Here is a 27,638-nt window from a genome sequence, read left to right on the forward strand (position 1 = left end):
GTTTTCCCAAACACACTTTCAGAGTAGCATCTACATTTTAAGTATAGAGGCATGGAGATTGGGTTCTCTTTTAGATTGTTTCGGTTTAGTATTTTTAGTTTTAGTAGGAGACGGTACATTGTCCTACTCCACCCTTCGCTCTCTTTGCGTTCAAGCGTGGTCGAGCCCGAGGTGCTTTTACCGGGAAGCTGAGAGATGGTAGAGACGCAGCATTGCAGCGGCGTGTGATGCCGTAACCAACCTGAGGGAGCTTTGATACTGGAACTTGCGTCTTCTCAGTAGTGGAATTCTACTTCTAAATAGTAGCAGTAGAATTCTACTACTGTTCTTAGTAGTGGGACTCTTTAGAAGTAGAATTCTACTTCTAAGAGTAATTCACTTGACTTCACCAGTCAGGAATTCACAGGATGGAATTAGTTCCTGAAAGGATTAGATCCTAAAAGGATTAAATACATCTTACATTTAATACATCTTACAAGACCTCTCTCGTGTCATTCCTTCTGGTGAAAACCCTATAAATAGCTGGAACTTGGATGCCTGGACCCTTCCTGCCCCTGCCCACCCCTAAAAAGTGAGGGATTCTGGGAAGGGGAAGGTACTCCAACAACAGAGAAGTAGGATGTCAGAGAAAACCAGGTGGATGTTACTTCTGTGTGGCCGTGATCTTCAGCAAACACTGACGTTTCTCCTCTTTTCGTTTGGGGTCTAAGGAACCAGAGAGCTGTGTGTAACTTGGTCATTTTGCAGATAGAACCCACAGCCTTTCCTGCCATCCTGAGCTGTTGAGAGCCGGCGGGAGGCAGCAGCCGGCGGGATGCTGCGTTGCCGCAGCGTAATGCTGCTGCTGCAGGCTCAGCCCTCGCTTTGTAACGGATCTCACTGGGACCGGATGAACTTCATGATGCCAACAGTGAAAATGTTTGAAGACGGCTGGTAGGATTTGCGTACGCGATTCACAGATCACCGTTATTCACAGGCAGCCTCCTTTGTTCAGCCTGGAGAAGAGAAGGCTCCGGGGAGACCTCATAGCAGCCTTCCAACATCTGAAGGGAGCCTACAGGAGAGCCGGAGAGGGACTCTTTGTCAGGAAATGTAGTGACAGGACAAGGGGTAATGGTTTTAAATTGGAAGAGGGGAGATTTAGATTAGATATTAGGAGGAAATTCTTTCCTGTGAGGGTGGTGAGACACTGGAACAGGTTGCCCAGGGAAGCTGTGGATGCCCCGTCCCTGGAAGTGTTCAAGACCAGTCTGGATGGGGCTTTGAGCGACCTGCTCTGGTGGAGGTGTCCCTGCCCATGGCAGGGGGGTTGGAACTTGATGATCTTTAAGGTCCCTTCCAACTCTAACCATTCTATGATTCTGTGATCCCTGGACATTTAATAGATGAATAATTCTTCATGATGCATCTTACCATTTTCTACCTCTACTGTGGTATCCTGTTTTCTTGCATATCAAATAACATACAAATAAAGATGGTTCTTCCCATGTAGCAGTTGAACCTTGACCTCACTGCTAATACGACAGAACTTTCTTTTTGAAAGAGATTGGGGTTTTGGTCGTGTCAGAGGATGTATGGAATATGCAACGTATGGAATTCAATCATCTGCTTTTACTCAGGCAAAGCTCCCAGTGATTCGGACTGGGCTGCCAGCTTTGCCTGTGATTAGAGAAGTTCCAAGGCTTTAAAGAACAGGCCTCGGTAGCGCAGAGCCCTCAGCGCCATATAGAGCCTGCAAAGTGAATTGTTTGCTTTTGGCGTGGTGCCTTCCTTGGTCGGCTGGTCAGCTGAGGAGCTGTGAAGCCTGCCCTTACGATTTCTTGGCTTGGCCTCTGCGTAATGGTTTCAGTTCCCAAAACTGTTCATCCAGTGGGGACTGAAAGTGGATGGGGAGAGAGAGGAGACACAAACCCGTGGAAAAGAAAAAAAGTAATTGATAATTAAGCTTAAAACACAGCTTCAGCTTTTGGTTTAATATCGCATCCCTGCATCGGCTGAATGTGAGCCAGCAGTGTGCCCAGGTGGCCAAGGAGGCCAACACCATCCTGGCCTGTGTCAGGAACAGTGTGGCGAGTAGGACTCGGGAGGTGATCGTCCCCCTGTACTGGGCACTGGTGAGGCCCCACCTCGAGGGCTGTGTCCAGTTTTGGGCCCCTCACCACAAAAAAAAAGACATTGAGGTGCTGGAGCGGGTCCAGAGAAGGGCAACGGAGCTGGTGAGGGGTCTGGAGCACAAGTCTTGTGAGGAGAGGCTGAGGGAGCTGGGGATGTTCAGCCTCGAGAAAAGGAGGCTGAGGGGGGACCTTCTCGCTCTCTACAACTCCCTGAAAAGAGGGTATAGAGAGGTGGGGGTCAGTCTCTTCTCCCAAGTCACAGGTGATGGGACAAGAGGAAACGGCCTCAAGTTGCACCAGGGGAGGTTCAGGTTGGATGTTAGGAAAAATTTTTACACTGAAAGGGTTATCAAGCATTGGAATGGGCTGCCCAGGGCAGTAGTTGAGGCACCATCCCTGGAGGTATTCAACAGACGGGTTGACATGGTGCTGGGGGACACGGTTTAGTGATAGTTTTTTATCAGAGTTAGGTTGATGGTTGGACTAGATGATCTTGAAGGTCCCTTCCAATCTAGATGATTCTATGATTCTATGATCCCTTTCTGTGACAAGTCAGTGCAGAAGGTTAATAGTGTGGGAGCTCCTTGTTCAACAGCTCTGTCCCTCTCAGCTGCGGTGCTGTGGTTTACTTCAGAGCTACCACGTAGCTCAGCCCTGGTAAGACACGGAGCTCTCTTTGCACCATCCATCAAGGTCTACAATGGAGGTGAACAACTGGACCGTTGGTTGGAATTATGCCTGAAAGTGTAAATCCTGTTTTTGTAAAATAGCCTTTACTTTTGAGGTGGCTAGTTTAGATACCAAGACTCGTTGAAAAGTTAGCCAGTATCAACTGCTTGCTCTTCAGAGAGCGTTATTAATGCCCAGCCCCTGGAGAAGGTCGAACGTGTAAAGCACCAACCCAAAGTTAAAGGTTACTCCTGGGGGTGGGGGGGCAATAGCTAATTCTTTGCCATGTTTATTCACCAAAGACAACTGGAGCGGGTGCTCGTGCCTTCAAACGGCCGGCAATAATTCTGCAATCTGCGTCCCCGTTGTGTATTCTGTGGTTTTATCTTTTGACAATGGTTTTGTTTCGTAGCCCACTGTCCCAAGCTAAAACATCGCAACGCGCAGCGTCACAGCTCTCTGCACTGAGCCACTCCAGTCACAAAAGCAAGTCACTGATTAGAAGTATCAGGGGAGGAGAGAGGAGGATGGAGAGAAACGTAAGTAACCTCAGCAACAGTAGGGCAGTAACAAGAAAAAGGATAACTATGGAAAACCAGAAAAGAAAATAGAAAAGAACACTCACGAGAATTAAGAGCAAACTGAGCAACAGGAACAGCAATAAGAAAGCGAGGACAAACAGGAGAGGGAAGAAGAGAAGCAGGAACAGGACAGAATAAGAGATAAGGGGGAGCATGGATCAAGCAAAAAACCAAGTGGTCCTGAAATACGGTCTGAGCTCTAATTCCTATTATGCCAGAAGTTCTCTCCTCAGGCTCAAGGTTAAGAGGTTAGTATATAAATAATTTGTTCGGTTGTCTCAGGAGCGGAGGATGAGAAGATAGGAGCTGGGGTAGATTCTTCTCTGGAGTAGTCTCTACTTTTAATTGTTTGTACCCAAAAGCAGGGTCACACTAGTCCTCTGAATTCAGCAAGACAATAGCTGAGGCCACAGCCCAAAGCACCATCTATTTCTTTTTTTTCTCTTTAGCTTCAACTTTAAGGATCTCCCCTTCTCCTGCTCTGGGGGATGGAGACATACTAATGATCAGAGACTCATTAGAGGTTCCTCTGTGCATAACTGCAGGTGGGTTAGGCTTGGCATCTGCATTCGGCTCTTCCTTTTGTGCAGGGGGTGCAGATGAGGCCGCGGGCTCCGCAGGTTTCTTCTCTGGTTCAGGCTTATTCTCTTCTTCAGCTTGAGTTTCCTAGAAACAAGAAGTTAAATGTTCTCCCATGCCGCAGAGGAAATTCAGGAGGTTGTTCTATTCTGTATACGCAGTGGAAAGGCACAGCATGGATACTGTGATTAAGGGTATGCAACGGATGTAAATCTGTAATCAGATGCTGCAAATCAGTTTCTAAATGAAAAATGCAATTTCAGAACCAGAATGTCAACATAAAACCTAGGAGAGCTTGTGGGTAGGGGATGGTATCTGCTTCTTATTAATACAGCAGGAAGAAACGGGCACGGTTTGGGGCACACAACCCTTCTTAGGTCTTGCCTTCCCTTATGTACTGCCACTAGTTCAGAAAGAAAAAGTGTTATGTAGATCTTGACATATTGCCCGGGGCCCCAGTTCCTTGGCCCAGCCTATTTGCTGTTAAGTTCACAAATGCACATTAAATTGAGCGATGTTTCTGCTCCAATCATAGCGTTGCAGTCATTTGTGTAACCAAAGTTAAATAATAACTTAAAAAAATAAATAAAACCACTGCCAGTTCAGCTATAAAGACAGAAAAGAATTCTGCCACCTTTGGGTAAATACGTAGAACTGAGCAGGTTCTTATTAACGTTAACAGTTCTCAGAACAGAGTATAACGTGGGAATTATTTTTCATCAGCTGAAATAACAGTTTTCTCATAAGTTCAATATATGAGAGATCTAATCAGTTTTAGCTGCGTGGGCTAAACTTTAAATTTTTTCTTCAGGATTTGTGATAACCAAAGATCTGACTTTGAACTGGAAAGTTCACCGTGGGCTTGAGTCAGCTGGACCAGATTGCTATGTCAGGATATTTCTGTATTTACTGTTGTTTACATAAAATTAGAAGATAAGATGCCCTTTGTAAAGTCTATTTTATACTTTCTTTCAGGATTTTTGTTTCCTTGCTTTTTTACCCTTGTTTTTTTCTTTGCTTTTGTTTTCTTTGCTCTACGTAGAGTCCAGGTCCAGGAAGATTGGAGCCAAGTTTTAGAATTAGTGTTGACAGAGATTAGGCAGAGTGATTATAGCTCAGCTACTGGGAGTTTTTGCTGTTGATTGCAGTAAGGCTACATTTTCACCTACTCTGTTTGCCCAGGCCCTCCCAGTGTCTTTCCCGTTTCCCTCTTCAGCTCCTGGAATTATCTACTCTGTTTTCTCTGGCATTACCTGAATGTCTTGTTCTCTCTTCAGCTGCAGCAGCTTAGCAAGGCCTTCTCTTCCTTTACCTCCAAGCATCGCTTTAAACAATTTTGGAGTTTCCTGTTTCTGCCCAAATAGACCGGCCAAGCCCCGTGGTTGTTGCACTGGTGGTCCTGGAGCAGGTTTCCCCTTCTCCTTCAGCAGCACCCTGGAGAACAGAAGGAATAAGAACACGCCTCAGGGCTGTGAAACTGAACAAAGTTCCTGCAAAGCTAAAATATCGCATTCATGGATGAAAATCCAGCAACTTTTCCAGTGATTTTCTTTTCTCCCAGCAAGAGCAAAGCTGGCAGAGGTAAGGGTTTCAGCCTAGGCTTTGGTAGGGTTGGAGGCTACTGTTCTAATTTGGAGTTAGAACCATAGAATCCTTTAAGTTGGAAAGCAGCTTTAAGATCATCAAGTCCAACCATAAACCTAGCACTTCCAAGCCTACCGCTAGACTGTGTCCCTCAGCACCACATCTACACAGCTTTCAAATACCACCAGGGATGGCGACTCAACTGGTTCCCCAGGCAGCCTGTTCCAATGTTTGATAACCCTTACGGTGAAGAAATTTTTCCTAATATCCATCTTAAACCTCCCCTGGTGCCACTGGTGCCATTTCCCCTTGTCCTATCACCTATTACTTGGGAGAAGAGACCGACATCCGCCTTGCTACAACCTCCTTTCAGGTAGTTGTAGAGAGAAATAAGGTCTCTCCTCAGCTTCCTTTTCTCCAGGCTGAAGAACCCTAGTTCCTTCAGCTGTTCCTCATAAGACTTGTTCTCTAGACCATTCACCAGCTTCGTTGCCCTTCTCTGGACCTGCTCCAGCACCTCAATGTCTTTCTTGTAGTGAGGGGCCCAGAGCTGAACACAGCACTCAGAGGTGGGTCCTCACCAGTGTGGAGTCGAAGGTAGAATCACTTCCCCAGTCCTGCTGGCCACACTGTTTCTAAAACAAACCAGGATGCTGGTTTTTGGCCACCTCGGCACACTGCTGGTCCATATTTAGCTCACAGTTGACCAACACCCCCAGGTCCCTTTTCTGCCAGGCAGCTCCAGCCACTCTTCCACAAGTCCATAGTGCTGCATGGGGTTGGTGTGACCCAAGGGCAGGACCCGGCACTTGGCCTTGTTGAACCTCGTGCCATTGGCCTCGGCCTATCCATCCAGCCTGTCCAGATCCCTCTGCAAAGCCTTTCTACCCTCAAGCAGATCAGCACCCCTGCCCAACTTGGTGTCCTCTGCAAACTTACTGAGGGTGCGCTCGATCCCTTTGTCTGGGTTGTTGATAAAGTTATTAAACAGAATTAGCCCCAACACTGAGCCCTGGGGAACACCACTCGTGACCAGCCACCACCTGGATTTAACTCCATTCACCACACCTCTTTGGGCCCAGCCAACCAGCCAGTTTTTCACCCAGCAAAGAGTACACCTGTCCAAGCCACGAGCAGCCAATTGTTTACCTATATCCTGGAGAACAACAAGTGCAGGCTCCAAGTAAGGTGTCGCAAGGCAGATGAGTGTTTTATAAGGTGAGAAGTAGCGTGGAGGGGGACGGATGCCTCAGACTGAAGGTGGAAGTCTCTTACCTGGCCTTCTGGATGGAAATTCCGAGAGTATTTAGTGCTCAATTTGGAGACCAGCTGATGCTTGTAAGTAATAGTTTACCAAACTAACTCAGCATGGCTCATCTCTCATAGGTCAGGTTAGACAGTGGTACTTATTTTTGGTCTTCTTCTGTAGAAGAAGATACTCTGAAGGTATAAAAATTACTGCCAATCCTGTGGCGGACTAGATTTTCACACCCTTCCATAGCTGTACTGATTTGCGACCGTAACAACAAGAAGTGAGAATGAATGACGAGGGAAGGATTAGGTGACAGTTCCAAGACAGATGGAACCAGCGAAAAGCAGAGGGTTCCCATACTTTCCGTTTCTATTAAGTTACTGTAGAGTTTTGGAGGCAACTTTTATATCCTTGCAAAAGCCCTGACTTAAGGCTTTTTATGAATGAGTACAATACTTGCAGACTGAAGTACAGTAAGTTCCATAATATTATAATTTTCTCCAGTGTTTTATCTTTTATAATTTGGGGAATTTCAGAAGTGAAGATTTAACTTTTTTTTAAGTTTTATTTAAAAGTGCACTTCAGCAGCTTGCATGGGTTTATTACGTAAAGACCATATAGTGACCATCAGGCATGTGACGTAAGAACAAATTTCTTGCTTGAATAACTCCTTTGAGTTTATTTCAAGGAGCCCTTTAAAGGTGCAGGATGACCAATGCAATCCCACAGAGGACTCTAACATAAACCTTCCAGGGCAGAGCAACTGATAACTTGATTCCAAAACTGAACATAACTGCAATCTTTATCAAAATGGTGCTAAAATCACCTGTTGGTTCTTTGTTTTTCTAGAGACGTGGCTGACCGTGCGTAGGACACAGGAATTTTTGAAGAATTAGTGGATGCCTAGAGAGGTGAGCAGAATACATGGCCTCCAGCACAGGGCAGGTACTGCACATCTTCAAAATTAAACAGGATATCCTGTATTTAGTTTGATATCTAGAGGTGATTCTGCCACTTTACTCTGCTCTGGTGAGACCTCACCTGGAGTACTGTGTGCAGGTCTGGAGCCCTCAATATAGGAAGGACATGGACTTGATGGAGCGGGTCCAGAGGAGGGCCACCAAAATGATCAGGGGGCTGGAGCACCTCTCCTATGAGGACAGGCTGAGGGAGCTGGGATGGTTCAGCCTGGAGAAGAGGAGGCTCCAGCGAGATCTAATAGTGGCCTTCCAGTACCTGAAGGGGGGCCTACAGGAAGGCTGGGGAGGGTCTGTTTACAAAGGCCTGCAGTGACAGGACGAGGGGCAATGGTTTTAAGTTGGAGAAGGGGAGATTTAGATTGGATATTAGGAACAAGTTCTTTATTCTGAGGGTGGTGCAACACTGGAACAGGTTGCCCAGGGAGGTGGTTGAGGCCCCTTCCCTTGAGATATTCAAGGTGAAGCTCGACGAGGCCCTGGGCAACCTGGTCTAGTTGGGGGTGTCCCTGCTGACTGCGGGGAGGTCGGACGATGACCTTTGGAGGTCCCTTCCAGCCTGGACCAATCTATGAATCTATGAAATGATTAGGGTGGGCAAGAAAGCAGAAGGCAGTAGTGCAGGATAGAGAGACAGGTATAACAAGTAATGATGGTCATACAACTCTTCAGAAAGAAGCTGAAGACAAGACAGGTAGGGTGAATGCTGGGGACCACCAGTCAGTGGATTTGTTCCACCTTTCAACCTGTTGATGCTGGTTTTGAAAAGTGGGCAATCAGCCCATTCTGTGTCTAGGTTACTTGTTCCTCAGGGACATGATGATTCTCAAGCTGCTGTCACTTGATAACCAGGGCTGTTGAAACATGCTGAATGCAACCATCTGCTAGCACTTCCACTAAAGAAAATGTCACTCCTGTGCTATGTTTAGTCTTCGCTGGTGGAATTTCAAATCTGGGAGCAACCTTCCAACCTTTGATACCAATGCAAGGCAACAGCTGAGAACAGTAAGAGTGCTGAAGTACACTAATGACGACAAACTGTTTCATGTATTTGAATCTCTTGCAAGGTAGTAAGGTACTCGTTTTGTCACAATTTTATGACAAACTCTGCCCGTATTTTTCCCTTTAAAAGCTAGGGGAATGGTGATCCTGGCAAGCTACAGCCAAAGCCAGAGGAAAAGAAGTTTGGGGTTTGAAATCCCGTTTCAGAATCCCTCTGAACAAAATACACACCTCTCAGATCCGTGTACTTCCATCTTGTCAGGCCTTACTTTAAATCCAGTCCTAACCGCTTGAGATTTTGGATGCGGGTGCATTGAAGCGTGTCTCTCTAGAATTAACTGCAGGTGTTTGGTTGCATCTTTGAAAAGCTAATCCTTAACTGACATCTGTCCTGCAGTTTCTTCCTTGACTATGTAAGGAGTCCTGATATGCATCTCTGTCTCCTATTTGTTTTGTTACCTTCAATACAATGGAGAAAGCAACTACCTTCAGGGCTTCATTCTACTTACCACATTTCCACAAACCTCGGAATCCCTGCCAAGGCCATGGCTTCCACTAAATACTACTGGGTAAATTTGACCTCTAAAAGCAAATGTGTTTACATCTGTTACTCTTCCAAGAAAGGAACACAAGCTGGTCCAGAATCTACAACTGTCCGTTCTTCAGCTAAATAATGTGATTTAAAAACCGTTGTCAGGACATACTTTGCTTTCTTCATAAGAAGTTTTTCTGAGTCGGGATAGTGCACCAAGATTTCGTTGAGTGTTTTCTTGTCCAAAATGAAAAGGTTGGCAAAACCATGAGCCACCACGTTGGCAGTCCTTCGATTTCCTCCACCGGCAGCTAACAGGCTGGAATGAAAATAAACATCGTCAGTCACATCGTTACTTGCCCTAATGAGGAGTCTCTTTGCCGAAGGTTCTCAAAGTCTATCTTATCTCCTAAGTAAATAATGACAGGACCAGAGGAAATGGTCTGAAGTTGGGGCAGGGGAGGTTTAGGTTAGGTATTAGGAAGAATTACTTTCCTGAGAGGGTGGTCAGGCACTGGAACAGCCTGCCCAGGGAGGTGGTGGAGTCGCCATCCCTGGAGGTATTTAAGAAACGTGTAGACATGGCACTTCAGGGCATGCTCTAGTGCCCGAGATTGTTGGTTTGTGTCTGTTCCTGGGTGGGGTGTGGTTGTGGGCGTTTGGTTTGTGTGGTTTTTTTGTTTGTTTTTGGTGTTTGTTTTGTTTTTTTGGTGTGTGGGTTTTTGTTGGTTTTTTTTTTTTTTTGTGATTGGACTCAATGATCTCAAAGGTCCCTTCCAACCAAGAAGATTCTGTGATTCTGTGAAAGTCATCGTGAAGCTCACTTATGTACCCCACTGTTCTATCTGATGGTTTGCAAAGGCCCTTTGCAGTTGGGATTATAAATATCTTCTTGCCTTAGGCAGGCAAATTGTCACTGCTGCTCAGGAGTATGTAGATGCTAAGGACTGTGAAAGGTCTTGCTGGATAAAGACATTTCTCCCGTGAGACACAAGGACTGCATTTGTCTTAGTCCTCATGTGAACTTGGCATTTCCTCCATTTTATTGTTGAAAATGATTTACATCAGAAGTAGAGCAGCACAAGTCCGTTATTATTGAAAAAAATATTTGCAATGAATGAATGATTCTCCAAGAAATTTAATTTTCCCGAGTGAATAACTTCTGTGGGACTCTGGTTTTCAGTTTTCTCACATACCACATCTCGTGTTTGAATGTTGGCAAGCTGAATGATATGGATTAGGAAGGTCTTTTGAGCTGACAGTTACAAATGTGTCTGCCAGAAAAAAAGGAGGCTATTTTGTTTTGAAAGTAAGGCATTAGACAAGTTGAGCAAGCGGCAGTTGGCCGTGGGAAGGATATCCACATAAAAATTAGATGTTGTACAAATAAAAATTCAATTGGTCATCTTGCTTTAAGAGAAGTTGCATTTTGTTCTTAGTGCTAAAACTGCTTTATCACTGTATTCAAGGAGATCCACCCTAAAAATCTGTCCCTTAAATATTTCCCAGTGAGTTAATATTTTTAGAGAATATTTAGTAATCTCTAAATTTAGAAGGTATTAATAAAGGATATTCTGGAACCCATAAAACACGAATTAATATGTATCCAAAATATTAATCATGGATATATAAAGATTTGTTTCAATCATAGAATCATAGAATGGTTAGAGTTGGAAGGGACATATTAAATATATGTATTGAACATATTTATAAATATTAGATCACCCGAAACATTATATTTGATGTATAAAGGATAGCATAAGACCTGTGCCACTCTGTGTGCAAGGCTATTTTTTCAGACACACACACCATTTTTCTGCATCCCAACCCAAGACAGCAATCAATATGTGAACTCAAGCTGAAAATGTGGTATATCATCTTCTTTTTAAACAATTCTGTACAATTCCTCAGATACAATAAAACTATTTGCACAGTAAGAAAATCAGCTAAAGAGAATTGCAAACGGCTTTTGAGTTCTGATGAATCACTTGTCAACAAGTCATTGAACAATCATTCTCTGGCTTTCCTAAGAGAAAGCTCATTTTATCAAGGCAGACGAGGACTAAAGTGATCAGCTTTTTCATTATGGTGATGATGCGAGGTGAATTTTCCAAGTAAGGCAGTCCTTGCTCCAACAGGATGACTAAGGACAGCATTATGGAATTCATGACTGAATCTGTTTTGGCTAGTGTGCTAAGAGTTACACGAGAGACCAATTTTTTAAAACTAATTACATTTGCCTTGCAGTGGTTCTTGATACTGTAATATCTATATTAATAATGAAACTTGCTTTTTTTTCCCCTCTTTCATTTTTACTCCAGTTGTTAGCCTGAAATGCTGTAATATTAGTATAAGAAGATAAGGGATGGAGCACCTCCCCTATGAAGACAGGCTGAGAGAGCTGGGGTTGTTCAGCCTGGAGAAGAGAAGGCTCCGGGGACACCTCATAGCAGCCTTCCAATATCTGAAGGGAGCCTACAGGAGAGCCGGAGAGGGACTCTTTGTCAGGAAGTGTAGTGACAGGACAAGGGGTAATGGTTTTAAATTGGAAGAGGGGAGATTTAGATCGGATATTAGGAGGAAATTCTTTCCTGTGAGGGTGGTGAGGCACTGGAACAGGTTGCCCAGGGAAGTTGTGGATGCCCCATCCCTGGAGGTGTTCAAGGCCAGGCTGGATGGGGCTTTGATCAACCTGCTCTAGTGGGAGGTGTCCCTGCCCATGGCAGGGGGGTTGGAACTCGATGATCTTTAAGGTCCCTTCCAACTCTAACCATTCTATGATTCTATGATAACTTTTGAGTTCTTACGCTAGCAAATTTAATTTAGAGGAATAAAATTGTCAAAGTGATGACTCGGCTTATCTTTTTGTTTTTTTTTTTTTTTTAATAGCTGATCTCTGTAGGAAGCTGCTGGTCATTGAAATTGGGAAATCGATCCAGGGAATGGCGTGTATATCAGCTGAACGCGCAGGGTTGTGGCAGCTCAGCTCAGCAGCTACTGGCATATGGGGAGAACTGGGAAAGTCAGGCAAGGGAAACAGGTCTGGACCTTGCTTCTGAGCAGGATGTCAAACACCAAAGGGCAGAGCTCATTGAAAAGCAGCAGCTGCTACTTCGTGAGAAATCCCGGGCCAAAGTGGAAAGTGTAGTCTTTCACAAAGCTAAGAGCTCCATTTAGTTTTGATTTTTTTTTTTTAAAAAATAAAAGTTAAGGTTACAAACCAGCTGAAACGCTAAAGCTGAGACCAAACATTTAGAGATCTTCCTGTCAAAAATTTACATATAAAGGAGAAATGTTTCAACTTTTCCAGAATTACCGTTTTCTAATAGGAAATTGTTCTAGGGAAATATCAGTAAATGGATGACTGAGGACATCTGGCTTAAAGTGTACATTTCTCTGGGCTAATGAAGTGTTGTGTTACAGCTGAATTTCTCTCTTTCTCAATTGTCTGTGCAGGCAGGCTCTCGTTAAGGCACCAATCTGTTTGCCTCCGATTCTGAGATTGCTTCCCCAAACTGATATTATCTATCCAGAAAAGTAGTAATGAGGGTAAGATGTTAATTGGAAGGCAACTCCTATTATTTAATCTGTTTCTGTAATAATTTTCAGGGATGAAATTGGCAAAGGACTTGCTTGAACATTTGTCTTGCATTGGCCTTCTACTATAATTTCGGGGAATTTTTTGAAGTAAACATTTTTTTGTTTCCTTCAACTCCTTTGCCCTCAGAGACTTTTTGAGCATCATTTACATACATTTTGAACAGAGTGAGATTAAATAGCATTTGTCTCATATATCATATAGTTAAACCACTCGGAATGAAGCTGACATATTTCTTTAAACGAATCTTGCATCAGAAATGGGAAGGAAATCAGTCTGATATCAGGTGATAACCCCGCCACGAATACTGAGGGGAAAACTTGGATGTGCTAAACGAAGCAGTATTTCATCCATTAAAGAATATTTTTTTTCATTTGCCTCTCCTATACAGCATTCAGAAGACCTTGACAAAACTTGTATAGGCAGGTGCTATACAAACTCATTATTTTCTAACACTTTGCCGCAAGGAAGAGGGTAAATCTCTGCTGATACGCTTAGTGCTTCATGTCTTCGCTTTTCTTCAATTTGGGAGATGCCTGCCACTTTCTGTGTATTTTCTCCTGGGGTTTATCCTCTGCCTGACATTTATATGCAGATTATGTGTCAGAACAGGTATGCTGCTGCAGTAGGTCAATGATGAATAAAAAAAGACTAGAAGTGCGGAATTATGGCATTCCTGAGGGTTTTACTGGCCATATTGGCAATTACGTGAAGAGTAACAAGTATTGAGAAAAGAATCTTTAAAGGCTGTTGTGTACTTCTCACACGGAAACAAGTGCTCACCTGTATTAGATCAAAAGTTTGAAAATCCTTGCCTTATTTTTAAACCAAGTATTAGCATTTCTCAGTTTAAAAAATCCAAGTCCTCGCTGCGAATGCAAGACTAATAAATAATTGAAACTTCTGTGTGTGTTACATATCTGGGCTGCTGTAGTTTTTCCTTTAATCTTTTCAGTATCCAGCCCTTACTGAAAGCTGGTGCATTCTCAGCCTTTCCACACAACTTACAATACAGCATTTTTATATATATATATTTTTTTTTTTCTGAGGCTTTGCTCAGGTATTATCTTGTCACGCAGAGAAATATGTTTCAAATCCCCTTCTCTCAAAGAACTGATACAATTTCACTTTCCCACTCAATGAAAACAGTCTGTATCTATGGGTTATATCGGGTGTTCTCCACTTGAGGTCTAGGCATGTTCTATACGCGCATCACTGGATAAAGGGGAATATTTCCCCTACCACAAAGGGAGACACAAGTGAAAGATAAATGTAAACCTGGCACAGAGCTGATTACCGCTTTTCAAAAGGCAGATTAAAGCTACCAGCAAGAGGATTAACAATAACAGGAAGGCAGCTGGAAGAAATCAAGAATCCACTTTATCACACGCAGCAGCACGTGTATTTTATTACTTTTCCTCCGGCCAACCTCAGCAGGGGATGCAGCGCCTAAAATCTAGCACTTGGTTGTCTAATTGGGGAACATAGCACATAAGAATTAATGGATTTTGCGTAGCAACCACATGGAGAATATAAAAAACATTTGTAACTACCTGAGAAAAATTTTCTCATCCAGACAAGCTCACACCCAAAAATCTGGTCTGTCAGCCGCCTTCTTGTTTTGTATGCTCTTAAAAAAATACATTTTCAAATGGGGACGCCTGATTTTTGGCAACTTAATCCCTACTTCAGCTCCTAAATGAACCCATCTTATTTGCTATTTTAGATTTTTTATCCGCTTTGTTGGAAATTATTTATAATTTTTACCATCTGCTGTCTAAGGGCACCTGGTCTTACTATACAGGCAAGAAGATGCATTTTCTCCTGCTATGTTGCAGATCCTAGAACAGGAAGATGTGTTAAATCAAACTTTTAAGTGCAGAAGGGGAAATCTGTATATATCTGTGTACGTTGCCCAAAACGCTGGTCTTGAATCTTGCTGGATTAGTCTCTGATGCTTCACTTAAATTTTCCTTTGCTGACCTGCATCTCCACGCTCAGTGTCCTCTTAGTTGATCCCACCGACTTTCTAGCCTCTCGTGGTAGCCGTCGTGCTTGCCACAGAGAGGTTAAACAACCATCGATGATTTGATCAGTTCTAAAGAACGTCTTAAAAATAGCGATGGACCTACCTGATCTCCCCAAATACAGCTCCTGCTCTGAGTGTAACCAGAACTTTGGTACCATCAGGGCCTCCAAGGACTTGAACTTCACCCTGTTTGATGATGTACATCTCTCTGCCAATCTCTCCCTGGGAACACAAATATATGAAGATCTCATGTTTTAGCAGGGCAGTGGTTTTTTGTCAGAATAATCTGACAAACTCTTCTTTAAATATCTTTCCCCTTTCTTATACCCAAGTTTACCAGTATTACGGAGAAATAAATGTTTGCGCTACTTTTCCTAGCGCTGAGCACGAATGCAAGGACTGACTCTGGCAGATATAATTATGACATCGGACAGCAATTGAACAGGAGTAAAACTATCCAGGCCAGCTTGGAAAAAGAAGACCGGATAATAAGCAGGATTGTAGCTGTCATTTCCATCAGCTGTTCTGGTGGAAACTAAAGTACTTCAGCAGCGTATTTAATAACAAGGAAGTGCAAAAAAGCCTATGCTTCATGGTGTAAAAAGCTTCAGTTTTTACACTATTTTTTGCTAATCATCACTTACCTAACTAAAAAGGAAAATAAGAATAAACAATCATTCAAAACTTTGTCTACTTTCCTGGAAGTCACTGGATGGTTTAAGAGATTATTAATTTATTTATCTTCCTCCACAGAATCTACTAGGATTCAAAGCATGACATCAGTATACACAATAAAAAGCAGGCAAACTGGAGTAATAGAATGGATTTCATAAACATGACCTGAACAGTCTTCACAACATCTCAATAAAACAGGCAATTAAAAATTTTTCCATTTGTGCCTCTGGAGTAATTGAGGCAAAGCGGCAATTTAATTTTTAATGTGAAAAGGCAACTGCAACAAAGCCAGGACCGAAAACAAAGGGCTTGCACTTCCCATCCCTTCACTTGCGCCTCCATGCCTGCGTGTTGGAGCCTCCTCGGTGAAGTACGATAAGGCCAACATACACCCAAGGAGGACATAGTTCCAACAGGGTTTTATTCCCTACTACATGTTACAGCATTAATAGGACTACTACGGTTTTTGGTGACATAGTAGCTCTATACAAGGGAGAGGTCTTTTAGCTCTGAATCAAGCTGTAATAAATGGCTACTTCCGTTTCTCACCATCCATCCTTCTTGAGAACTGTTTGCATCTGAGTGTTAGCATCAAGACCTTCAATCTGTTACTGTCATCTGCTCTCTCTGTTGTGGTGGAGTCCCAGCCACAGTCTAAGATCCTTTCACGCTGTCCAGTGAACAAGCAAACGAATTATTCTTCCACCCTTCCTAGCCAACAGTAATTCTGGGTTTGATCTTTGAAGGGACACACCTGATCCTTTGGTGCATTCAGAAATGTTTAACTTCCTGCACTGTGGAGTCAGGGGGACTAACTCAGCGTTTGGGAAGAGGATCAGATGCGTAACTCTTGGAGGAAGCAGGACCTTAGTGAACATACTGGACCAGACAAGTTAAGGGGTTCTGATGGCCGCTCCCGAGTGTGGTATGAACTGTGGGTCAGTTGCCAGAACGGTAACAGTACTGAGGCTTCACCCTCCCCATGCTTTAATTACATTCAACACCTGCCTGTAAGTACATTTACACGCCTTCTGGAAAGACACTTGGGCTCAGCTGGTCAGAAGCTGAGCTATCTACCTGTATTGCTATAAGGCCATGTTTGAGTCAAAATGCTAAGAGAAGACAGGCTTCTTTGCTAGGGGACAGTGTGACAGCACTCATCTGGAAGTCTGGAGATGGCTTACAGCTGTTAGTGAAGGCAGAGCAAGGTCAGATCCTGCTGTAAGGAGCGGTATGGGGTGCACTGTGTTTTCTACATTCTTTGATAATTCCACTTATGAGTTTCTGAGTACACAGACGAAGCACGTGCAAAGCATCGTAGATTGAGATCTGTAGGCTGGGTTTGCATGTATAAAAAATTAAACTTGCTCCATTTTAAATAGTAAAACTTCATGCTGTATCATTAGATAAGCCATATTTACATTAAGTACTTTCCCATATTGCTATAATTTTATGTTTGATAATATAAGTAATAAAATCCATATTGTCTTGTTCTAGGTTGAAACTCGAGAGCACTTTTGTTATTATAACAGAGTACCTTAATTACTTTCATGCTATCTAATTCACTCAGGATTAATTTTATTTAAAGGACACTGTTGACCAATATCTGAACTCTTTTTCTACAATACATACCATAATTATTCTTTGAAAGAGAAAATAATGCTCACCTTTTTACAGACAAAGTCACCAGGTAAATACACAATGGATTTCAACCTTAGCAGCATGTCATATATCATCTGGGTATCGCACCCCTGTTAAAACAGTTAGAATTGGTCGCTCTATTAATTCAGTTATTATTAATCACAAGTGATTATCAGTGCTTACACTGGGCAGCAAAACCCAACAACACATAAATGATCCACAAAAGGAGCGTTCCCTACATCAAAGTTACGTTGCCCGAACACAGCACTAGTGATCTCCCGGCAGCGGCAGGCAGGATACAGCAAGGCAAGGTGGACCGGATTAAAAAATACATTCTTCTATGTCTGATTCTTGGGATTAGTTCTATTCTGAAATCACTTAGAGTCTGACAAACATCAGCTTTAATATATCGATACGAAAGGACTGTGTCTCGATCTCATTTGCCTTTTTTTTTTTTAATCTCTGCTTTGACACAAAAAATTCAAAGGCAGGCACTTGGCTTTGTCCTGACACGTCTCCATTGCCTGAAATATTTCTTAGACTTATTTTGCCTTGCATATTAACAAACGTGTTCTGAAGTGTTGCAAGATGCACAGTACAAAGGTTTCTGTCTCAGGAATACCACACATTTCTGCATTCTCCTGTGAAACTACTTGCTTTGAATAAGTCAACTTTGTTGACGATGGCAAAGTTCACGTCAATCGCAATGGCTAATTGCATTTTGGTTGGCATCTGCTCCAGTAATTCTGATTCATCTGTAAAAGAAAAAAAAAAAAGGCATAAAATCTGTTAGAAAATATAAAGGAAGAATGAAAGACTGTCCATAAAAATGAACACTGTACAGAAAAATAACTTAATGCAGCTATTCTAGGATTTATGATTTCAAAAGAGGAAGCTGCTAATATACTTTTAAGTTACATATCCTGTCTAAAGTTATAACCAGAACATAGACTCAGAGAATCATTCAGGTTGGAAAAGACCCTTGGGATCATCGAGTCCAACCATCTACCCTACTCTACAGAGTTCTCCCCTACACCATATCCCCCAACACCACATCTAAGCGACTCTTAAACTCATCCAAGGATGGTGACTCAACCACCTCCCTGGGCAGCCTGTTCCAGTGTCTGCTCACTCTCACTGTGAAGAATTTCTTCCTAATGTCCAGTCTAACCCTACCCTGTTGCAGCTTGAAGCCATTCCCTCTCGTTCTGTCACTATTTGCTTGTGAGAAGAGACCAGCACCAGCCTCTCTACAATGTCCTTTCAAGTAGTTATACAGAGTGATGAGGTCTCCCCTCAGTCTCCTCTTCCTCAAACTAAACAGTCCCAGCTCCATCAATCGTTCTTCGTACAATTTATTCTCCAGGCCCTTCACCAGCTTCGTATAAATTAATAGAATTTATGAAGTAGTAAGCATCATATTGCTTTTTCTTCTTGAAAGTAAAGAATTTCTTCTTTTCCTCTTGCTTCTCCCATGCAATTCAGAAAAGGAGAAATGTGAATTTCACCCTATATCTGTGTCCGTGCAACCACTCGCACTTGGAGTTGCGACGGAACTGGAATTGGAAAGCCTTACCCAGCATTCCCTGAGAGTCCCATGTGTATTCATACCAGGTCCGAACACGATTTTGGACAACTCTTGGAATAGAATAAGTGTTCATATAGGAGACAGTGTTGTCCATACAGGAACGGTAGTAGTTCTGTCCTGCTGTAGCTGCTCCAATTACATCTCTCATCTGCAAACATCAGTGGTTGTTACTACACATTTCAGCAAAAACAGCCGCGATTTGAGTATCTTGTCAACAACATATGAAAAGAATAAAACACTTGTTTGCAAAATCACTGATTAATTATGCACTCAGCTGCATGTTTTGAATAGGTGCTTCATCCGCTTTTTTCAGAAGCGTTACAGATTTAATCTAGTTGTGTTGGGAAGTCTATATTTATGATTTTAAAGGAATAATTTGTGGGTTTCAGCTTATTCTGCTGTCTCCTATTTCCGGACGTGGATGAAAAACACAGATAATGCTTTTCTTACAAATCCATAATAGAGCTGCTGTGCATTTGGTGTGCAATGCAAGTCAGAAGTGAAGCAAAGTGGGCTAAATGTCTCTGATAACACCAGCTGGCACCACTAGAGTTAAGATCCTGCCACTGTGTAAATAGTTAAGAGAATCTAGATCAGAGCTAAGAACGCACTTTGAGCTGAAAGGTGACCTTGAAGATTTTAGTGCAGGAACATCATTTAACATTCCAAGACAAATGTAATTTTGGTTTTAGAAAGTAGATGAGCTAATGTTCATAGATATTCCTTCTTCAAAAGCATAACTATCTAGACATGGTTTTAGTAGAATGGTTTCCTATTGCAGCAGCCAAGGATTAATGTGCCAGTGGGCTGAATTCTGCTTTATATCACAGAGATGCAACTGATCGCAGTAGGGATAACAACTTTTAGGGAAGTGTGCTAAACCAGGAATAACTCAGTAATTTGAAGGGCTCTTTGTAAACAGGAATTACGACAAACTGCAACGAAGCTGTTTGTGTGTTAAGATTTAAGGTTTGAGTCTGCAAATGACTATTCTGGTTACAAAAACTAATCTGCAGAATCTTCTTCAGGAATGGTGCTTTCACTGACAGTTATCTCAATTTAGGAAAATAATATAAACTCTGAAGTTTAATCCAATATACTAGACTTCAGTAGTTTTCCACAAGAAATATTTGAATTTAAAATCCTATAGGCAAGGATTTTGCTTTGGTTTGTTTTGGAAACAAACCATCTGTTTCGTGGTGGTTCTCTCTCCTCGCATTTCTAAACAGCAAGAGACGGATGCAGTTTTTCACTGTTTGACTGAACTTTTCAAATCCTGTATCCAAAATAAAAATTAAATTTCAGTTTTCAGCTTTATTTTTTCATAGTAATTCTTCAAATAACAAGCACGTACAAATCAAAGTCTGGAACGATTTCTAGAGGAATCCGAAAAGACACGGTCTCACGTAGGAACCACGGCATTTGTTTTTCTGTAGGCGAGGTGTTTGAAAACCTATGGATCTAAAGCCCAAGTTTAATAGTTACAAGCCTGAAATATTTTAGTTATATTCATTTGGAAATATAACTGATTTGCTGTGCTATGGGCTTTTGTTTTTTTTCCTCCTGCCAAAGGAGAACAAAGAAAAATAGAAACCAGTTGATTTTCAGGTTACCAAATAGATTGTAATTTATGGAAGAAAGCGGAATTCTGGTTTGAAAAATATAATGGGATTTCCATTAACAGCATTCTATTGGCAGTAGTATCGAGCATGACATTCAATAATTTTTACATATTAATATCAAAACCTACAATTGCAATTTTTATACAAGTTTACCAGTATAGTGTGAATGTCAGGAACTGTCTCCTTGGGTCTGAGGAAGAGAAAAAGGAATTACACATAGTTTCAAGAATCATCCATGTCCTGCAGAGTCTTGGCTTTAAATCAGCTTGTGTGCAAAAGGGCTACAAAACTGGGAACTGACTAAACACATGTATTCGTTAGAATAATAAGTATGGATGACAGTTAAATAGAGGGACATTCAGATGGAAGCTAAACTTTTTCCCAGAACTAAACTCCATTAAATTGAATCTATTATCACTACGTTACAGTAATTTGAACGTATCTAGTTATCAAGTTTTTTGACGTACCTGCCCAATTAAGCTGGAGAAGACAAAGACACCCAGGAAAAAATTCAGCAGTTGAAAAACTATCTCAAACAGAGTTTGTGGTTCTGGAAGGCCGCCGATGGTGATTAAAGTACGCACCGCCCAGTAGTAACACCTCAGATACCTGTGGATACAGACAACACCTTTGTTATTGACTGTAGGGACTTGTGTGGTTGAAGTGAAGCATATACCTACTGGAATTGGGTCTTTCAGTGATGCTTTCCGGTCCAAAGGAAAGACCTCAGCACTTTATTAATAAAGGGTTATGATTTTACAAATGATACAAGTTATGTAAATCACGTTGGGCTGAATGTTCCCACTGACAGCAAAATGAGACTATATGGGAAATGCAACAATTACTTAGTGTTCTCCAGTAACTCTGCAGCATTACAGAAGACTTCAGGAATGAATTGCCAAGGTGGACGTTACAGCGTTGGAATGCTACCAGTAAAGATGCTGTGGTGTTAAAAGCAGTATAAATGTGTTAAGAGACTTCCCAGACTTTATCTGTAGCATACTGGATGCACACACGTCTGAAGGTCTCTCCCATGGCTTAACTTGATGACGCAAGTGTGAAGCCTTATTATGGGCACAACAAATGCAATGTCATCCTTCTCACGTCCATTCATTTTCCTACCCCTTTACTCACAGAGGTCTTCCTCCCATTCTGCTTCCGAGCACCCTTCATTGGCTCTGCCTCCCGGATTATGTCAAACAGAAGTTACATATTTCCACAAGCTGTGAGTTAATCCAGCATCTCCAAACCACTTCATTTATTGAGCATTGAAAGGTTGACTCCTGCATTAACTTCTCCTAGTGGCTGGCCTCCACCACCCCTTCCGTCACCTACACAAACACTTTCGTGCCTTCTTCACTGCTTTCCCTCATGCTTGGGAAGAGCTGCCCATCAATGGGTACAAAACCACCTTGTTAACACCCTTCAAGACTTTCCTCAGAACTCTCTTGATCTAGAAGTCAAATACAGCAGTGAGTAATGATCAGCCACTAAGACTCTTCTTCAACGTGTGGCTTATATTGAGTCCTTCCCTGTATCCATCTGCTGTCTCTCACTTCTCATACCTGAATTGGGAGCTCTTTGGCCAAAGACCTCTTGTTCTTTTAGTAGAGACCTCTTTGTACAGCCTTGTGTGTGACAAAGCCCGTTGTATTCAAGTGGTGTATTTCTATCAGTATGATAACACAAACTGGTGAAAACAACAATGGACCTGGACAAAATGATTTTACTTTTTTTTAAATTTTTTGAGGATAGTCATGCTAACTCTTTTTTACATATGTAAAGTGCCTTGGCATCTCTAAGCTTCTGTTTTAAATTTTATTCTAGAACATGGCACCACTAGTCATGCAGCATCCCTCATACAGTGCAGCGGGGATTAATTAGTTCAAATCATTGCCATGAACGTGCTATCGTTTCCTTCTTTTCTGAGCTAAAAAGTATTTGGTTTAGGAATATTTTTAAAGGCCCCCCGACTTAGAATCTGACTTCCTAAGTCTCTGTACAATCAGACTTCAGCTTCACTAATGATTACGAGTGGAAGTTTGCTTTCTTTAATTGTACAATGAGATTTTCTATTATTTCATCTATGACTATTGCTTCTAAAGCAATGCAGATTCCTTCTATTTGCTGAATTTTATTGAGTGTGAAATAAAAAAACCAAAACCAAACCCAGAAGAACTACTTTTGGAGATGTTTGTTTTGAAATAGACAGTCTTGCATGCATCTTCTCATGCCTACCCTGAATCTGAGGCTACCTGATCTCCTTGCAGACTTCAGGTGTATATTTTAATTTGGTTGCCTCCACTTTTAAACACTTCTCTTATTCAAGATATGAACTCCACTCCTGTTAATAAATGGTCCATGTAACAATACAAATGGAGGGTCAGTTTTGTGTAAATATGAGAAAATAAACTCACAATAACAACCAATTCCAATGAGTTGTTTGTTTTTTTTTTTTAAATCACTGAAAAGTGCTTCCAAGTCTTTCACCTAAAATGCCAGGCTTTACCAAGCAATTGATCACAGAATCACAGAATCTTCTTGGTTGAAAGGGACCTTTGAGATCATCAAGTCCAACCAACCAAAAAAAAACCAACAAAAAACCAAAACAAACCAACAAAAGAAACCCAACACCAAAACCAAACCAAAACAAACACCCACAACCCCACAGCACACCCACCCACAAACAGACACAAACCAACAATCTCGGGCACTAGAGCATGCCCTGAAGTGCCATGTCTACACGTTTCTTAAATACCTCCAGGGATGGCGACTCCACCACCTCCCTGGGCAGGCTGTTCCAGGGCCTGACCACCCTCTCAGAAAAGTAATTCTTCCTAATACCTAATCTAAACCTCCCCTGCCCCAACTTCAGACCATTTCCTCTGGTCCTGCCATTATTCCTTTGGGAGAAGAGGCCAACAGCCACCTCTCTACACCCTCCTTTCAGGGAGTTGTAGAGGGCAATGAGGTCCCCCCTCAGGCTCCTCTTCTCCAAACTAAACATGCCCGGTTCCCTCAGCCTCTCCTCGTATGACTTGTTCTCCAGACCCCTCACCAGCTTGGTGGCTCTCCTCTGGACACGCTCCAGCAGCTCAATGTCCTTCCTGTAGTGAGGGGCCCAGAACTGAACACAGCACTCGAGGTGAGGCCTCACCACTGCCCAGTACAGAGGCACCATCACTGCCCTGCTCCTGCTGGCCACGCTGCTCCTGACACAGGCCAGGATGCCGTTGGCCTTCTTGGCCACCTGGGCACACTGCTGGCTCATGTTCAGCCGGCTGTCCACCAACACCCCCAGGTCCTTTTCTGCTGGGCAGCTTTCCAGCCTCTCTGCCCTGAGCCTGTAGCGTTGCCTGGGGTTGTTGTGACAGAAATGCAGGACCTGGCACTTGGCCTTATTGAACCTCATCCCATTGGCCTTGGCCCATTGATCCAACTCATCCACGTCCCTCTGTAGAGCATTCCAACCCTCAAGCAGATCAACACTCTCACCCAGTTTGGTGTCATCTGCAAACTTACTGAGGGTGCACTCAATCCCCTTATCCAGATCATCAATAAAGATATTAAACAAGACTGGCCCCAAAACTGAGCCCTGAGGGGCACCACTGGTGACCGGCCGCCAACTGGATTTCACCCCATTAATGACAACTCCCTGGGCACGGCCACCCAGCCAGTTTTTTACCCAGTGAAGAGTACACTTGTCTAAGCCATGATTCGCCAGCTTCTCCAGGAGAATGCTGTGGGGGACGGTGTCAAAGGCCTTACCAAAGTCCAGGTAGACAATGTCCACAGCCTTCCCCGCATCGAGAAAGCGGGTCACATGATGTTTGTTTTTCATTACAAAGTCACTTTTTTTTCTTGGTTGCAGATTAATGAAATGCAGTAACAATGATCACTTTTACCGTAGTTTTCTAATTTTAGATTTTAACAGGCAGAACTGGCTGTTTTCATTCAGTGCCCTTAAGTCAAAAGATTCGTTGCGTATCTGCCATCATATAATTTTTCCTTGTTAGGGGTGCAAAATGAACAGCTGGATTACACGACTATAACATTTTCACTCAGGTTCAAAAAAAATCATCACCTATGCATGCTTCCAGCAAAGTATGTATAAGTGGCAGCTTTCTCTTCGACTTCTGTAGCGTAAATCAATAGTAAGAAAAAGCCTCAGATCTGTCTTAGAAGAATTGAGGATTTAAGCATAAAATAATGTCCCTAGTTTGTCTGAGGGGAATTATCATATGAAGTGTATTAATATCATGTTCATTTGCCATCACTAACACTTCTGTAGTGCTTGAAACCTGCATAATTTATGAATATAAGAGTAAAGAAATTAACATTACTTCTGTGCTAGTTACTATAGAAAATGAAAGTAATTAACCAGCTCCCTCACCCCCAATGGCCTTGGATGCCAAGCTTGCCAAGTCCACCATGATAGACAATATAATCTTCACTCTGGGAATGTCTACAAACAATGAAAGCAGCTCCTCAAAGGAATTTAGGGGTCACATTCTTCCTTTGCTGTGTTGTATATCCAAAACATGAGAGGTTGTTTTCAGACCTGCCCATCCCTTTCTGAAGATGTAGTTAATACATAAAACTCTTCTGCAATTTTACTTCAAAAGAAACTTTCTACTGGCAAAGTGACACGATACTCACTATCTCTTAAGCTCAGGTTTTGTATTTTCTCCATTTACTCACTGTATTGTTTTTCTTTTAATCTGAAATAAAAGTTACACAGTTGAAACGTAAAGCAGCTTTTTTTTTTTTTTTTGCCTAAGAAGGGGAGAAATGAGGTCGTAAATTTTGTTTAAGGAAAGCCAGAAAAAAACAGACTTCTATTTCAACGGTGTTAGCAGCTCTGCTTCCTACTAGCTTGTGTCTGGAAACCATCATTGCTCACCACATGGCTTACTAGCCTGCTATAAAAATACTGTTGAAACAAACAACATGAGACAAGAAAGGGATTTTCCTTCTCTGCAACATGGAGAGCATGTTTATCCTTCAGGCAATTAAACTAGTAGATTTTTCCCTAAAATAAGTCCTAGGTAGGAAAACATTCAGAAACACTGCAAGTAAGATGCTGTGTAGTATTATACCAATCATAGAATCATAGAATCATCTAGGTTGGAAAAGACCCTTGGGATCATCGAGTCCAACCATCTACCCTACTCTACAAGGTTCTTCCCTACACCATATCCCCCAACACCACATCTAAGCGACTCTTAAACTCATCCAAGGATGGTGACTCAACCACCTCCCTGGGCAGCCCGTTCCAGTGTCTGCTCACTCTCACTGTGAAGAATTTCTTCCTAATGTCCAGTCTAAACCCACCCTGTTGCAGCTTGAAGCCATTCCCTCTCGTTCTGTCACTATTTGCTTGTGAGAAGAGACCAGCACCAACCTCTCTACAATGTCCTTTCAAATAGTTACAGAGAGTGATGAGGTCACCCCTCAGTCTCCTCTTCCTCAAACTAAACAGTCCCAGCTCCATCAATCGTTCTTCATACGATTTATTCTCCAGGCCCTTCACCAGCTTCGTTGCCCTCCTCTGCACCCGCTCCAGCACCTCGATATCTCTCTTGGATTGAGGTGCCCAAAACTGGACACAATACTCCAGGTGTGGCCTCACCAGTGCTGAGTACAGGGGGACAATCACCTCCCGACTTCTGCTGGTCACACTATTTCTAATACAAGCCAGGATGCCATTGTATCTTTTTCATAAAAATCCATTTCAGAAGGAATTAATGGAATAAACGTCTTACATGGTTTTGGTTAATACAGGTAAATCAAATCTTTGTGCATGTGGCTATTAAAGATTTTAAGGTGACAGTCACACATCCATTTCAGCCCAGGTAAGCGTTATTTCAGGGGTGTGACTTTTGACTCCTCTCGGATGACAGCCGGTTTAAGGAGAGCAAAGAGCTGGCCTTTATAAACCGGTCCTCTAACGACCTCCGTCTTGATGTGTCTGACACATCAGACCCATTGCAAGTGCAACGTAGGGCTGATGCCCACCAGACACCATTTCAGATATGCCAGTCTTACTGCACATTGGGCAATGCATACCAAAGAAGTAGAGTCGTTCTCGACACATACAGTGACCATTTCCTGGGACTTCCCGATATCCACTAAGTCTGTGCCCAGAGCAGGAAGGCAGCGAGCTACAGAAAAACATAAGCAGGATGCAAATATATGTCTCGATTAATAAATATGCGGGAGAATTTTGCAGACTACTTGTGGATCGCTGGCAAACAGGAGAAGAAATATGCCATGAGCAAAGTGGAATGATTTGGTTTGTGCAAATTTAATGCTGATCGGGGGAGGAGGGGGGGTTTGCATGAGAATTTCATCTCCCTAGTTCTAGTTTCCTTTATGGGCAGTGATGGAAGGGACAGATACTTCCCCTGGGACAATTCATGACATTACGTCCCTGCCTTGAATACTTTTCTAGAGGATTTGTCCATTTTCCCGAGGAATTAGGGAGACCTATCTTTTACTTGGATAGTTGAATTAGGTTGTAAAAAAACACATATAGTTCACATTTTTCACTTAGCTATAATTAAGAAACCTTGTCAATATCCTGCCACCGTGGTCACGTAGGCTCTACACTATTGTGTTGTATCAGGGATATTATCCTTACGCATTAGGAGAGACTGAGGTCTTGCTGCCTAATTGTACCAAGCTCATGAGAGCAGTTTTAAAGTTGGAAAGATCTTGTGTGGCTAATTTGGGTGCGTTTCAGTAGGGTAAAGCTGACTGTCTTTTGCATCTTTCAAGAAGTCACAGGCTTTAATTGAAGGCTGCCACGCAAAGGATCTCAAATCTTTTAGACACGCGCTAACACTATAGAGTCCGGACACAAGCTGGGAAAGAATACAGCTAGCCGAAATTTGCAAAAAGACCTACTTTGATAATTTTTCTTGTGGTTTGAATGCTGTGTACAGCTCTTTTAGTTATAAATTGAAGTTCAGCATTTAGTATGCCCACTCAGAAACATATATATAACCAAATTGATAAGGGAAACTGTTGTCTGTGTATTCTTTTTAGCCTGGAAAGGAAAAAAAAAAAAAAATCCTAGAAGCGTTGACATTTTTAGTAACTGGTTTTGGCCATAACTAGCAACATTTTATGGACACAGCAGGGATCCTCCATAAAACATTCACGCCACTAAATCAGTGTCAGATCGTTTACT

At 42.4% G+C, this 27,638-nt stretch overlaps 1 protein-coding gene across 1 annotated transcript in view; it reads right to left on the reverse strand.

Moving 5' to 3' along the window:
* Positions 1-3,790: 3,790 nt before the first annotated feature.
* Positions 3,791-27,638, reverse strand: part of CNGB3 (cyclic nucleotide gated channel subunit beta 3) — a 69,022-nt gene continuing 45,174 nt past the window's right edge. The window contains exons 11-18 of the mRNA XM_074145292.1: positions 20,911-21,052; positions 18,810-18,969; positions 17,891-17,988; positions 17,260-17,343; positions 15,021-15,139; positions 9,463-9,609; positions 5,197-5,377; positions 3,791-4,030 (exon numbers count right to left, since the gene is read on the reverse strand). Of these exons, the coding sequence (XP_074001393.1) occupies positions 3,791-4,030; positions 5,197-5,377; positions 9,463-9,609; positions 15,021-15,139; positions 17,260-17,343; positions 17,891-17,988; positions 18,810-18,969; positions 20,911-21,052 (1,171 nt within the window). The remainder of the gene's footprint in view (positions 4,031-5,196; positions 5,378-9,462; positions 9,610-15,020; positions 15,140-17,259; positions 17,344-17,890; positions 17,989-18,809; positions 18,970-20,910; positions 21,053-27,638) is intronic.

Source organism: Numenius arquata, chromosome 3 (assembly GCF_964106895.1).
Source record: "Numenius arquata chromosome 3, bNumArq3.hap1.1, whole genome shotgun sequence".
Classification (NCBI taxonomy): Eukaryota; Metazoa; Chordata; class Aves; order Charadriiformes; family Scolopacidae; genus Numenius; species Numenius arquata.